General features: G+C 27.5%; 2 protein-coding genes across 2 annotated transcripts in view; both read right to left on the minus strand.

Moving 5' to 3' along the window:
* Positions 1-231: 231 nt before the first annotated feature.
* Positions 232-6573, minus strand: LOC117167790 (probable H/ACA ribonucleoprotein complex subunit 1). Its single transcript, XM_033352976.1, has 3 exons — positions 6479-6573; positions 2332-2478; positions 232-377 (listed from the first exon to the last, which is right to left on the minus strand). Exons 1-3 carry the CDS (start codon positions 6543-6545, stop codon positions 355-357), a joined length of 237 nt encoding a protein of 78 aa, XP_033208867.1. The 5' UTR covers positions 6546-6573; the 3' UTR covers positions 232-354.
* A 2718-nt stretch (positions 6574-9291) lies between these two features.
* Positions 9292-12093, minus strand: part of LOC117183045 (cell surface glycoprotein 1-like) — a 5435-nt gene continuing 2633 nt past the window's right edge. Inside the window, exons 4-8 of the mRNA XM_033376198.1 lie at positions 10649-11948; positions 10434-10577; positions 9900-10322; positions 9737-9817; positions 9292-9627 (exon numbers count right to left, since the gene is read on the minus strand). Coding sequence (XP_033232089.1) covers positions 9777-9817; positions 9900-10322; positions 10434-10577; positions 10649-11948 — 1908 coding nt within the window. The 3' untranslated portion in view covers positions 9292-9627; positions 9737-9776. The remainder of the gene's footprint in view (positions 9628-9736; positions 9818-9899; positions 10323-10433; positions 10578-10648; positions 11949-12093) is intronic.

The following is a 12093-nucleotide window of genomic DNA, read 5'->3' on the forward strand; positions in this document are numbered from 1 at the left end:
AAACAATTTATTCAAACATCTAATAAACAAGCAAAAGTAAATCTTCATGTATAAGAAACAATTAGTATATAAAAACCCCGAAATAATCATAATCAGGTCCAAAAAATACAAAACCAAATTTGTCACTTATGGGGTTTTTTTGAGACCCTATATAAAAGAGACTTATGGTTGTGATATTTAATAATTTTATTCAAGAATGGCACATGGTAAAATAAAATGACAAAAGTCGTATATACAATATGCAAATTTTCTTTATTTAAACAATTAAAAATTATAAGCGAAAAAGAATTGTAGGATATATTTATTTTAAATTCCTTGTAGATGATTCTCAGTAATTTGTTGACAATGTACACATTATCTTCTCCATCCGTACATTTCTGAAAAATAATAAGAAATATTCAAATTAATAATATCCTGAATATATATTTAAATTTTGTTTCAATAGTTATTATTAATTTTGTTTGGCACATCATACATGGTGGGCCAAATTGGGGTAAAATTAAAAAATGAGATTCAAAATTATTTTCAGAAGGCATCTCTTAACCGAAATTTTCTTTATCTTTTAGAAAAATTATCCTTTAAATTTTTTATAGAAAACATAAAATAACACATAAAAATTTTGTAAAACTTTTGAAGTTAAAATTAATTTGTTTATTTGGTTTTAAGGTCATGTAAATATAAATTTCCTAATATTCTTAAGAAAATTCAAAAAAATTTTGAAGATTTCAGATGTCAACACAAAATTTCCAGAAAAATGTTACTTTTGAACCCAATAGTTAAATTCTTAACTAAAAAATATAAATTTACAGCGAAAAATGTAAGGGATAATAATTGATATGTAACCATCACGATACTTTTATTTTAAATCAAAAACATTTAAATTTATCTAAAAAACACGAATTTTCAACAAAATAGTTGAATCCTCAACAAAAACAAAAGATTAGTTTTGAACTAAATTTTTCACAATAATAAAAGTTGAAATTTGTTACAGAAAAAATGATTTTTGAAACCCGAAATTTGCAACAAAAAAGTTTAATATTTGAACAAGAATAAAGAGTCTTTGACAAAAAAATGAATTTTCGAAAAATAGTTCAACTTCTAACCAGGTAGTAAAATTTTGAACCAAAAAAGATTAATTCTAAATCAAACATCAATCAATAAAAAAAATGTATTCTTAAATCAAAAACTATTTAATTTTCCAAAAAGATAAATATGAATTACTTTTCAACAACAAAAAACTAACAGAAATAGTTATATTTCCACGCAAACAGATGAATGTTTCACTAAAATTATTGATCTTTAACCCAAAAAGTTATTAACTCTAAACATGTAGTTAAGTAAAAAGTACAAAGTAAAAATAAGTAAAAATAAAAAGATTCGACATATTTTTCGAAACGTTTGAAAATCAACATTCTGTTTGAATTTTTAAAAAATCTTTTCAAAAACCCTAAGGCTTCTAAATATCTTTTAACATAATTCGAGTTTTCCATAAATTGTTTCGAAATTTTTATGATTTTTTCGCAACTTAGGGAATCTTTTTAAAAGTTTAAAAATCTTCTTAAATATTCTTTTAAAATTAACATTGAAAAATAGAAAAAACTTAGCAATTTTTCCAGGAAAATTACATTTATAATTACAATCACAAATATATTTTGTGTAATCTTTTCAATTTTTAAATTATGCTGAGAATTTTTTCAAAAACTCTAATACTGTTAAAATGACTTAAATAATTCCTGAAATTTTTGAAAGAACATTTTAAATTTAAAAAAATCGTCTTAAAGTTTTACAGATCTTGTTTTACATTTTTAGAAATAATTTGAAATGTAATTTTTCGAAATAAAAAAATAATTTAAAATTTTCCCAAGAATCTTAAGAAAAACTAATATTCTCTTGAAACCTTTAAAAATCTACATTTTGTTGTAAATTTTTTGAAATTTTTTCAAGAAACAAACTATTTTCGAATCTTTTCAAACCTTTCAATACTTCTAAATATATTCAAAAATAACTAAAAGTTATCCTCAAATTTGTTAAAATCTTGCGAAATTAAAAAAAGCTTTTTAAAATCTTTCAGTATTTTTTCAATATATTTTTAAATCATCGAAGCTTAAAATTAATCATTGAAAATAGAATCTAAATTTTTAAAAATTTTCCCAGAAATCTTATTGTGGGCACCAGTGATTTTTTGGTGACCAATGTAAAAAAGTTAACAAATTCTAGTGTGGAAGTAACATGTTAAGAACAAAATTTTTTTTAATATTGAAAAATAATTTACCGGCCCTGATTTAAATAATTAATTTTAAGCTGTGGTTCTTCATTAAAACGAAAACTTACCTCCTCCTTGATTTCCTCCACGTCCTCTTCCAGGTCCTCCACGACCTCTACCATTTCCATTATTCATACCTTGGTTGTAACCTTCTCTACCATTATTGCCTCCACCATAGCCACCCATACCTCCACCAATGCCAAGGTTTCCATTACCTGTGATAATGTTCAATTTATGATTATTTATATTTTATCTGTAAAAAACTCAATAAAAACATTATTGAATTTTGTATTTTTTTGTCCGACTGAAAAAAATTTGTCAAAGTAGACGCCATTCTACAAAAAAGGGTTTCGTAGCATATTAGGACATTAATAAAGTCTTTCAACTTTCCCCCACTCACTATCACTTCTCTACTCTTCAAAGTCAACTGAGGCATTTTGGAACAATTTTAGGTAATGTTAACATTATTCATTAAATTTTTTTAGACAAAATAAATGAGGGTGAAAAGAATATTTATAATTCTAAACCATTTTTTGTTATTTTAGGTTAGTATTTTTATTCTAAAATTTATATTGTTTTTAAAAAATCATTAGATATTTCAAGAAAGAACAAATAGGTTAGGCAACGAGGTAAAGACATCTAAAGTATGAAATCTAGTCGAATAGAGTATAAAGTTATCTAGAATACAAGTTAGGTCGACTGTGGTAAGGGGTAAAGTCGACTATGGTGCGACCTGCTGGAATTAAATAGATAGAGACTCTATCCGTTTGAATCATTTTCTATCTTGAAGATTGAAATGAAAAGAACCGAAGTATCCATTTTAATCCCAGGTCTAGCCCTTCGATTATTTTCTATCTTTCTTCCAATCTACAACCACCTCTATTCTTTTAAATCCCAATCTTCCTATCCATATCTATCCGCCACTTATTCACATGTATCCTTTTCTTTCCACTCTCAATCCCTATTCTAGTGTTTTTTTCAAATGAATACTTCACTCATCCACGCCTATCTTTTTCTATCCATTAGGCATTCTAAAATCTTGTCACTCTTTTTCAATCCCTATCTTCTTATCTCATTGAATCTTTTTCTATCTTTTCTAAAATCTAAGATAGCCTTATCTACTTCAATCCCAGTCTTTCTATCTGAATAAATCCACAGCTTATCCATCTCTATCCTTTTCTATCCGTAAGGCAATCTAAGATTTCGTCTAACCTTTTTAATTACTATTTTCCTATCCAAGTGAATCCATTTCTATCTTTTCTGAAATATAAGATAGCCCTATTTCCTTGCATCCTAGTCTTTCTATCTAAATCAGTCCTTCACTTATCTACCTTTATCCTTTTCTATCCGTTGGGCAAATCAAATTTTCGTCTATCTTTTTTAATCCCTATTTTCCTATCTAAGTGAATCCATTTCCATCTTTTCTGAAAAATAAGATAGCCCTATCTTCTTGAATCTCAGTCTTTCTATCCATTGGACAATAACAAATTGTTGAGTCAGTGACAGAGAAAAATAGACAGTTGTGAAAACCATGAATTTTTTTAGATTTTACGTTAGTTTAGTTTTTTTCACCGGAATTATCATTTATAAACAAAAGTAATCATAAAAATTCTCAATTCTCAACAATTCGAACAAAAATGATAAACAATGAACAAATTGATGAAAATTGAACAAAAATAATTAGATTTTAAGGTTTTATAACTTTTTATAAATATCAGGTTACTTTAGCGTTTAACACAAAAAATTCGTATTATGAAATAAAAATAATTATAGTTCGAACAATATTTGCATATTTTTAGCAGTTGCAGGTTATGTTAACATTTTTAACCTGAAATTAGCTACTTTAAACAGAAATAATTAGATTTGTAGAAAGATTTACAATTCTGAATAATTTTTTTATTGAATGTATTTTTCTTTGAAAATTATTTGTATTAAAAAAAAGAAAATGCCAATTTTTCAATCCTGAAATTGTTATTTTCAAGCAAACACAATTAAATTTAAGTCCAATAAGATAGGTTTAAAATAATAAAATTCATGAGCTTTAAAAATTTTGGATTGTGTTTTAGTGTCTTTCAGCATAAATTCAAATATTTATTAAAAGATTATTAGATTTCGAAGGAGATTGATAATTTTCGAAGAATTTATGGTTACGTTATACGGTGTTTTATACAACAAAAACTAGTATTTTCGAACAAAAATCATAATATGAATAACATGTATAAGCTTTTAACAATTTTGGATTTTGTTAGCTTTTTTCGTTGGAAATTGGTATTTTTAATTTAAACAAATTATTTTTCTAATAAGATTCACAACTTTGAGCAATTATACAGGGTGGACACGCTGGGGCTTACATACATGGCCAGTTGAATGCTACCCGAATTGCACAATAGCAGGGTAGAAGCCATTACACAGGGGTATTTTTATATTTCGCGCCTTTAAAGTTGCATTCGGATCGGCCATTCGGCCAAGTCCGTGCATCTTCGGATCATGTTTATGAGAGTTTCCATGGTTGCGTTCGAAACTTCAAGCGGTTATGTTCAGATTCACCTGTTTGCCCTAGTCGCTGTCAGTAAATATACGCAACGTCAATTTAAAGTTTACGCATGTAATATTTCATTCACTTTATTTAAAACATATCCTGTCTATTCATAACATACCTTTTTTTATGCAGTAAAAATAAGCTTTAAACACCATTCACTCTTCACCCACTGGAAGCGCAGAATATTATTACTATTTTATAGTATTTGTCACTGAGCAGCTATTCTATAATGGTATTAGCAAAGAAAAAAAATTACGTTTACTTCTCAGTTCACATGTCTCACTTCATTATTAATTAATCACTGTTATCATTTGTTATTACTATATAACATAACCTATATTGTTTTGACACTTGTATCCGTTTGAAGTTTCGAACGCAACCATGGAAACTATCATAAACTTGATCCGAAGATGCACGGACTTGACCGAGTGGCCAATCCGAATCAAGCTGTAAAGGCGCGAAATATGAAAATACCCCTGTATAATGGCTTCTGCCCTGCTGTTGTGCAATTCGGGTAGCATTCAACTCGCCATGTATGTAAGCCCCAGCGTGTCCACCCTGTATATTATGTTAGCGTTTTAGAATGGAAATTAGTATTATTAGTGAACAGATAATTATATTTCATGAGGAAAATGTACAATTTTCAACAATTTAAATGTAAATGTTTAATAACTTTAGGTTACGTTGGCGTGTTTCACCTGAAACTGATATTTTTTAACATTTTCAAATAAAAATCATTGTAGTTTGAACAAAATTTATCATCTCTTGAGAACATTTGATTATTTTAGTTTTTTGTCGGAAATAAGTTTTTTTAAATTTGAAAAATTGATTTAACTCGAAGTAGCTTCGAAACTTTTAAGAAATTTTAGATTAAAAACCCGAACATCGAGATTAAATTTTAGGTAATTCAAAACGAAAATCCTTACAATTAGAACAATATTGTAATATTTAAAAATTTTTAAATAATATAAACGTGTTTGATCAGAAATTGGTCATTTTAATTTAAAGAAATTAGATTTTTTTAATGCAGAACTTTTAACAATTTTAGGTTATGTTAGTATTTACGACCGGAAATCGGTATAGAATTTTAAAAAATTACAATCCTTAACAATTTTTTTATTACGTTGGGGTTTTGTTTTTTTGGATAAAATTGATATTGTAAATAAAAAATAATTAGATTTCAAAGAATATCTACAATATTTAAACAGTAATAAGGCATGTTGTTTTTTTCACGGAAAATATTATTTAATCAAAAATAATTCAACTTCAAAAATAAAGCTTAAAATTAGGGCCAACATTAGGTTTGATTGTCTATATATTGTACAAAAATATTGATATTGTATAATAATTCTGAAGATCGTTTGTTATTAAAAATATTGTCCCTGCTTTCCTTTTCTATTACTTATAATAATAGATAATATGAAAGCCAAAAATATTCTTTTAATATTAATTTCATATTTAAATTTAAACATTTTGTTTTATTTGTATATTATTTATGATAAATTCATAACTAAAAAAAGCACTTTTCAAGTATAGAAATTCTAATTTCTTAACGCCCTTCCTACTTCTCTCAATTTTCACTGATAGAATCAAATATAAGCACCATATTTATTCAGTTTTTCGTATTTTCTAACTTTAATCAGATATAATATTTATTTAAAAAACGGAATTCGTACCAACTTGTGCTTGGCTGAGGCCAACAATAGCCGCAAAGATTACGAATAAAACGTACAAGAACTTCATAATTAAATCTTCAGGTCTACAATTGGAAACTGTGGGTTTTAATAAAAAAAGCTCTGGTTTTATACCCAAACAAAGAGTAGTTAAAATAATTCAAATCACAAATAATTATTTTCTAAGAAAAAATTATATGTACGACAATAAAGGAAAGAGCCTGCAACTCTATAATTAAACTTAATTGATAATGATGACATTATAAAAAAGTTAAAATAATTTTTCTGCAGAAATTGAAGTCCTGAAGAATATAAGACGTCATGTTAACAGTTTAAAACATATCTTCCTCTGTAAAACGTATTATTCTTTTTTTTTAAGCTATCAATTAATAATTATATTTTGTCAATATAATTATTACAACAAAAACTTGAACAAGGGTTGTTAATGCTCTTTTTCAAAATAAAGCCAAAACAGGAATAGTAGAAAATTTAATAATAAATTGATATTTTTATAAGATAAATGTTATTAAAATAAAGAAAAATAATTATTATAGTAATTATTTTATCAGTTTAGATGAATGAGAAAGAAAAAACATTTGGGAGGCCTTTAATAAAATCATTAATTTTTTTATTATTCCTTTTATTTCTCTAAAGTATCAATTTAATTTTTCATTAAATAAAAGTTATTATTTGTTGAACTGATTCAATAATTACTGCAACTTCGAAGACTTACTTTTGACTTCTTTTAAGTATTTTTTTCTTAATTTTGGTGTTCTGTAGAGTTTTACTTTTTTGTTGAAAAGTCAACTGTTTGGTAGAAAAATCGTCTTTTTGACTTGAAAATTCAACAATTTATTTTGCATTTTTCTTTCTTGATTGTGTAAATAATTTTGTTTAATTAAAAATTTAACTATTTTGTTAAACATTCGTCTCTGTGGTTTGAAAACTCAATTCTATTTGTCATTATGAATTAATTTTTTATCGATTAAATATTAATTTTTTTTATTATAAATTCAACTTTTATGTACTAAATTCGTATTTTCGGCTCGAAAGTTCAACAATCTGAAAAAAAATCGACTATTCCATCGGAAGTTGACCAACTTTATTGAAAATAAGTTTTTTTTCCAAAGTTCATCATTACTTAAAAATTTACCTATTATACTTTTATTTCAAATTTTATCATTTCTGGTAGAAATTTCGGTCATTTTTTAAAAATTATATTCTTTAAAGAAAAAAAATCCTTTTCTTCGAACTGTTTTTTATTTTAAATTAAAATATTTTTTATTTGATATATAAATTATTACTTTTTTTTAATTCATCTTTTTATATTAAAAATTAATTGTTTCAACTACTTTACATTCTACTGTTTGATTAAAGAATTGAACTGTTTTGTAGAAAAGTTCTATTTTTGGCACCAAAATTTAACTATCTTTTTGAAAATTATTTTTTTTAGTTAATATTTGTCATTTCAGTTAACAATTCTTCATTTATTTTAAATAAAAATATTTTTTGGTCGAAACATCAATTATTAAATTTTTGTTAAAAATTCAGCTTTTCGTGTTAAAAATTAAATGCTCCACCTACAAAGAATTTAAGAATTTAAGAATCTGTTAGAAATCACAACTATTTTCTCAAAATTTAATGATTTCATGTTTGGTTGAAAACTTATAATTTTTAGTATAAAATTCGTCTATTTTGTTCAAAATTCTTTTTATTTTGTATAAAGTTAATCCTTTTGGTCAAAAATCTACCTGTCTTGTTAAAATGCATGTATTTTGTTAAAAATTCATCATTTTTAGAAAGAACTAATTCCTTTTGTGGAAAATTATCATGTTGAAAAATTCATGTATTTTGTTGAAAATTTGTCTTTTTTCGTTATAGAAAAATGTTGGCATAAAAATTTAACATTCTGTTAGAAAATTTAATTATTTAGTCAAGAAGTTTAACTATTTTGTTGAAAATAATTTTTTTTTAGTTAATATTTATTATTTTATTTTTAAATTCTTTTTTGTTGTTGAAAATTTATCATTTTTAATGCAAAATTCGTGTATTCGTTAACTCGTCTTCTTGCATAAAAAATTATTTTTTCTGATAAAAATGCAACCGTTTGGTTAAAAATTAATTAACATTTTTTTATCTGAATATTTAACTATTCCATTCGTGGTCAAAAATTCAACTGTAACTTTTGCACTTTCCTTTAAATAATTAATTTTCTCTTAAAAAGTCGGATTTTTTCTGACAAAATAAAAGTACAAATTGCCTTTTTATATATTTTATACGTTTTCGATAGCTTTAGCTTTATTATTTAACAAACTTAAATTAGTTTCAAGATTTTCTATTTGCTTAAACAATATTTTACCAGGAATTTTTAAAATTTTCTCTTTTCTGCCAATAATAATCATTTTTGCCTAAAAATCCATTTCGATTTCTCAAATGGGTATTTAATTTTTTTTTTAATTTTTTTATGTTTGTCTTAATTTTTAAAAATCAATTGTTTTTTGAAAAATTATATATTTCATCTTCTTAGAAATAATTCTGCATATCCTGTAAACCGCAGAATTGCGAAACTCTATCAGTCATATTTCTAGGAATATTTACTCATTGAAAAACACAAATGTACAATCATTTTTCCCCGCAATGGATAATCAGAGAATTAGAGAAATGTGTATAATCAATAAAAAGATATTTTATTATTTTTCAAAAAGAAAAAATGTAACAAAAAATTTTGTAGAGTAACAATAATAATTAAAATTTATTGGCTCGTCAAAAAACTGAGCTTAAACTGAGTCGAAATTTCTTAATCTTTTCTTGGCGATGAAAAAAAATTGAAGGAATATATGACGAATTTATTTTATTTTTTCTATATTTATAGTATTGGGAATTAACATAATAAACTTGTTTTCAATTATCAATACCAAAATAAGTTTACAAATAAAATACAAAATACACATTATGAACACACATGTCGTTAAATAAAAAAATGATTGCCTACATAATAAAAAAAACTAAAGATGATCCTATAAATGAATTATAATGATTGCGTGAAGTCTCTATTTTAGTTCTACATGATACTGATATAAAGCCTTATCAATAATATTTTTTGGTATATCATCATCTGTTTAGAATAATGCGTACAAGTCCAGGCCAGTTACCTAAAATACAATATAACAAAATATAATATTATTGAAATGTAATTAGAATTCTAATTACAAAATATTTTTCAATCTATAAAATATTTCCTTAAACATAAAGATTGCTCACTCTCAAAATTAAGTGGTTTATTTTCGGAAACATCTGAAGGTCATGGAAAATCGCCCTTAGATTGATCAAAGTTTTGAGGTGCTAAAAATGTAAAATTAATTATTAAATTATTCTTTCATAATTCTTTAAATTAGATCAAATAAATATAACTAAATTTATGTACCGAAGAATGAAGATTGATGAGATGTTCCAGCAACACTGAATGGCCCAAACGTGACAATCGATGGTAGATTGCTGAAAGGATTGTCGGCCTTCTGATCCAAATATTTTCCTGAATATGGATTTCCCCCGGAATTTGGATAATTTCGAACAAATCTGTTTTGAGGGTTTCCAGAATTTCCTCTATTGAAGAGTGTAGATAGAAAAGGATTTCCTTCTCCAATTAGTGTATTAGTTCCTGGACGCTGAGGACTATTTTCACCAGATTTATCCGAAGGACTAGGATTGCCAAATAATCCAGAAAGGAATGGATTTCCTGAGGGTGGTTTTGTATTAGGGCTGCTGGGATTTGTTTTTGGTAATCCACTCGTAAATGGGTTACCTGAGGACGGATTTGCACCAGATAGTCCATTCATAAATGGATTTCCTGTAATCAAATTATAGAAATAGTATTAGTGAAATTAAACACCAGTAATAATTGTTTTAATTAATATTCTATTGGAATTATGTGATAAATGAGAAATTAAAATACCATTACCTTTTCCAGGAGCAGGGCCATTTTTTGATGATCCAGGGGGTCCTGGTGGTTTAGATGCACCATCTTTTTCTACATCACCTCTGTATCCTCCAACACCTTTATAAACATCTGGTTCGAAATTTCCTCTGCTATCAATATTATTTCCTGGAATTAGAAATAAAATTATTTTTGGGACAACGATAGTATTTTTTTAAGGATTTATATGTAATATATACCTGGCTTTGGTGGTTTTGACTGTTTCCCAAGTGCAGGATTTAGGAAAGGATTTTTAGGATAAGGATGTGGTTTACCATTGGGTAATAATACAGGTTCATCCGAAACAGGTTGCATTTCTTGTGAATTATCTTCAGGCTCATCTGGTGATTCATCGTCCGGCTCAGAAGGATCTTCAGAACACTCTTCATCATCAGGCTCGGAAGAAGGAGTATTGTCGTCTTGAAGTTTGGTTTCAGGAGTAGAATCAGGTTTAGGTTTATCAAGATAATTATCCTTTGAAATATTGTTAGGATTTTTCGTAGGTGCCCCAGTTTTTGTTGAAGGTGTTTGATTGCTTCTTTGATCGATATCTGGTTTCTGTAAACGCTTATCATCTGGGAATGCCATATCTGGCTTCTTTGATTCATCTTCAGGATCTGTTTTGTCTTTTGGATTAGGTTGCTCTTGTTCCTTGGAAAGATTTTTTTCCTCTTCAGGTTTGGATGATTCCGGCTTTTCGTCTGGGCTCTTTTCATCCTCTGGTTTGCGCTCCTTAGGCCCATCGTCTGTTTTCGGTTTTTCAGGCTCACCATCGGGTCTTTTGCTATCCTCTAGTTTGGGTTTTTTAGGCTTATCATCTGGACTCTTTTCATCTTCTGGTTTCGTTTTTTCCTTTGGGCTTTTTTCATCACTTGGTTTAGGTTGTTGAAGCTCATCATCTGGCCTTTTTTCATCTCCTGGTTTGGGGTTTTCAGACATATTGTCTCGACTCTTTTTATCTTCTGGATTCGGTTTTTCATCTGGGCTTTCTTTATCCTTTGGTTTGGATTTTTCAGACTTATCATCTGGACTAACCTCATCTTCAGGCTTCGATTTTTCAGGCTTATTATCTTGACTCTCGTTATTGTCTGGTTTGGGAGTTTCAGTCCTTTCCTCTAGTTTTGGTTCTTTAGGTTTATCATCTGGACTACTCTCATCTCCTGGTTTGCGCTGTTCAGGCATTTCATCCGGACTCTTTTTATCTTCTGTCCTCGATTTATCAGGCTTATCATTTGGCCTCTTGTTACTCTCTGGTTTAGATTGTTTAGGCTTTTTATCTGGTTCGGGTTGTTCAGGCTTATCTTCTGGATTATTTCTATCTTCTAATTTGGGGTTTTCAGGTTTATTATCTGGTCTCATTTTATCAGCTGTTTTGGACTTTTCAGGTTTATTATCAGGACCCTTTTCATCCTCTGGCTTCGGTGATTCAGGCATCTCCTCAGGACTCTTCTCATCCTCTGGTTTTTGCTTTTCAGGTTTGTCCTTGGGACTTTTCCCATCCTCTGGTTTAGATGGGTTAGATTTCCCATCAGGACTTGCCTTCTCTACTGGACTTGGTTTGTCCGGTTTATCATCAGGACTCTTTTCATCCTCTGGCTTCGGAGATTCAGGCATCTCTTCAGGACTCTTCTCATCCTCTGGTTTC

This window comes from Belonocnema kinseyi, chromosome 2, assembly GCF_010883055.1.
Source record: "Belonocnema kinseyi isolate 2016_QV_RU_SX_M_011 chromosome 2, B_treatae_v1, whole genome shotgun sequence".
NCBI lineage: Eukaryota > Metazoa > Arthropoda > Insecta > Hymenoptera > Cynipidae > Belonocnema > Belonocnema kinseyi.

Coding starts and splice junctions, on each gene's coding strand:
- LOC117167790 (XM_033352976.1), bottom strand. CDS start 6,545: ATGAAGTTCTTGTACGTTTTATTCGTAATCTTTGCGGCTATTGTTGGC. Junction 2,479..6,478: donor CCTCAGCCAAGCACAAGTTG/GTACGAATTCCG, acceptor ACATTATCACAG/GTAATGGAAACCTTGGCATT. Junction 378..2,331: donor TGGAGGAAATCAAGGAGGAG/GTAAGTTTTCGT, acceptor ATTATTTTTCAG/AAATGTACGGATGGAGAAGA.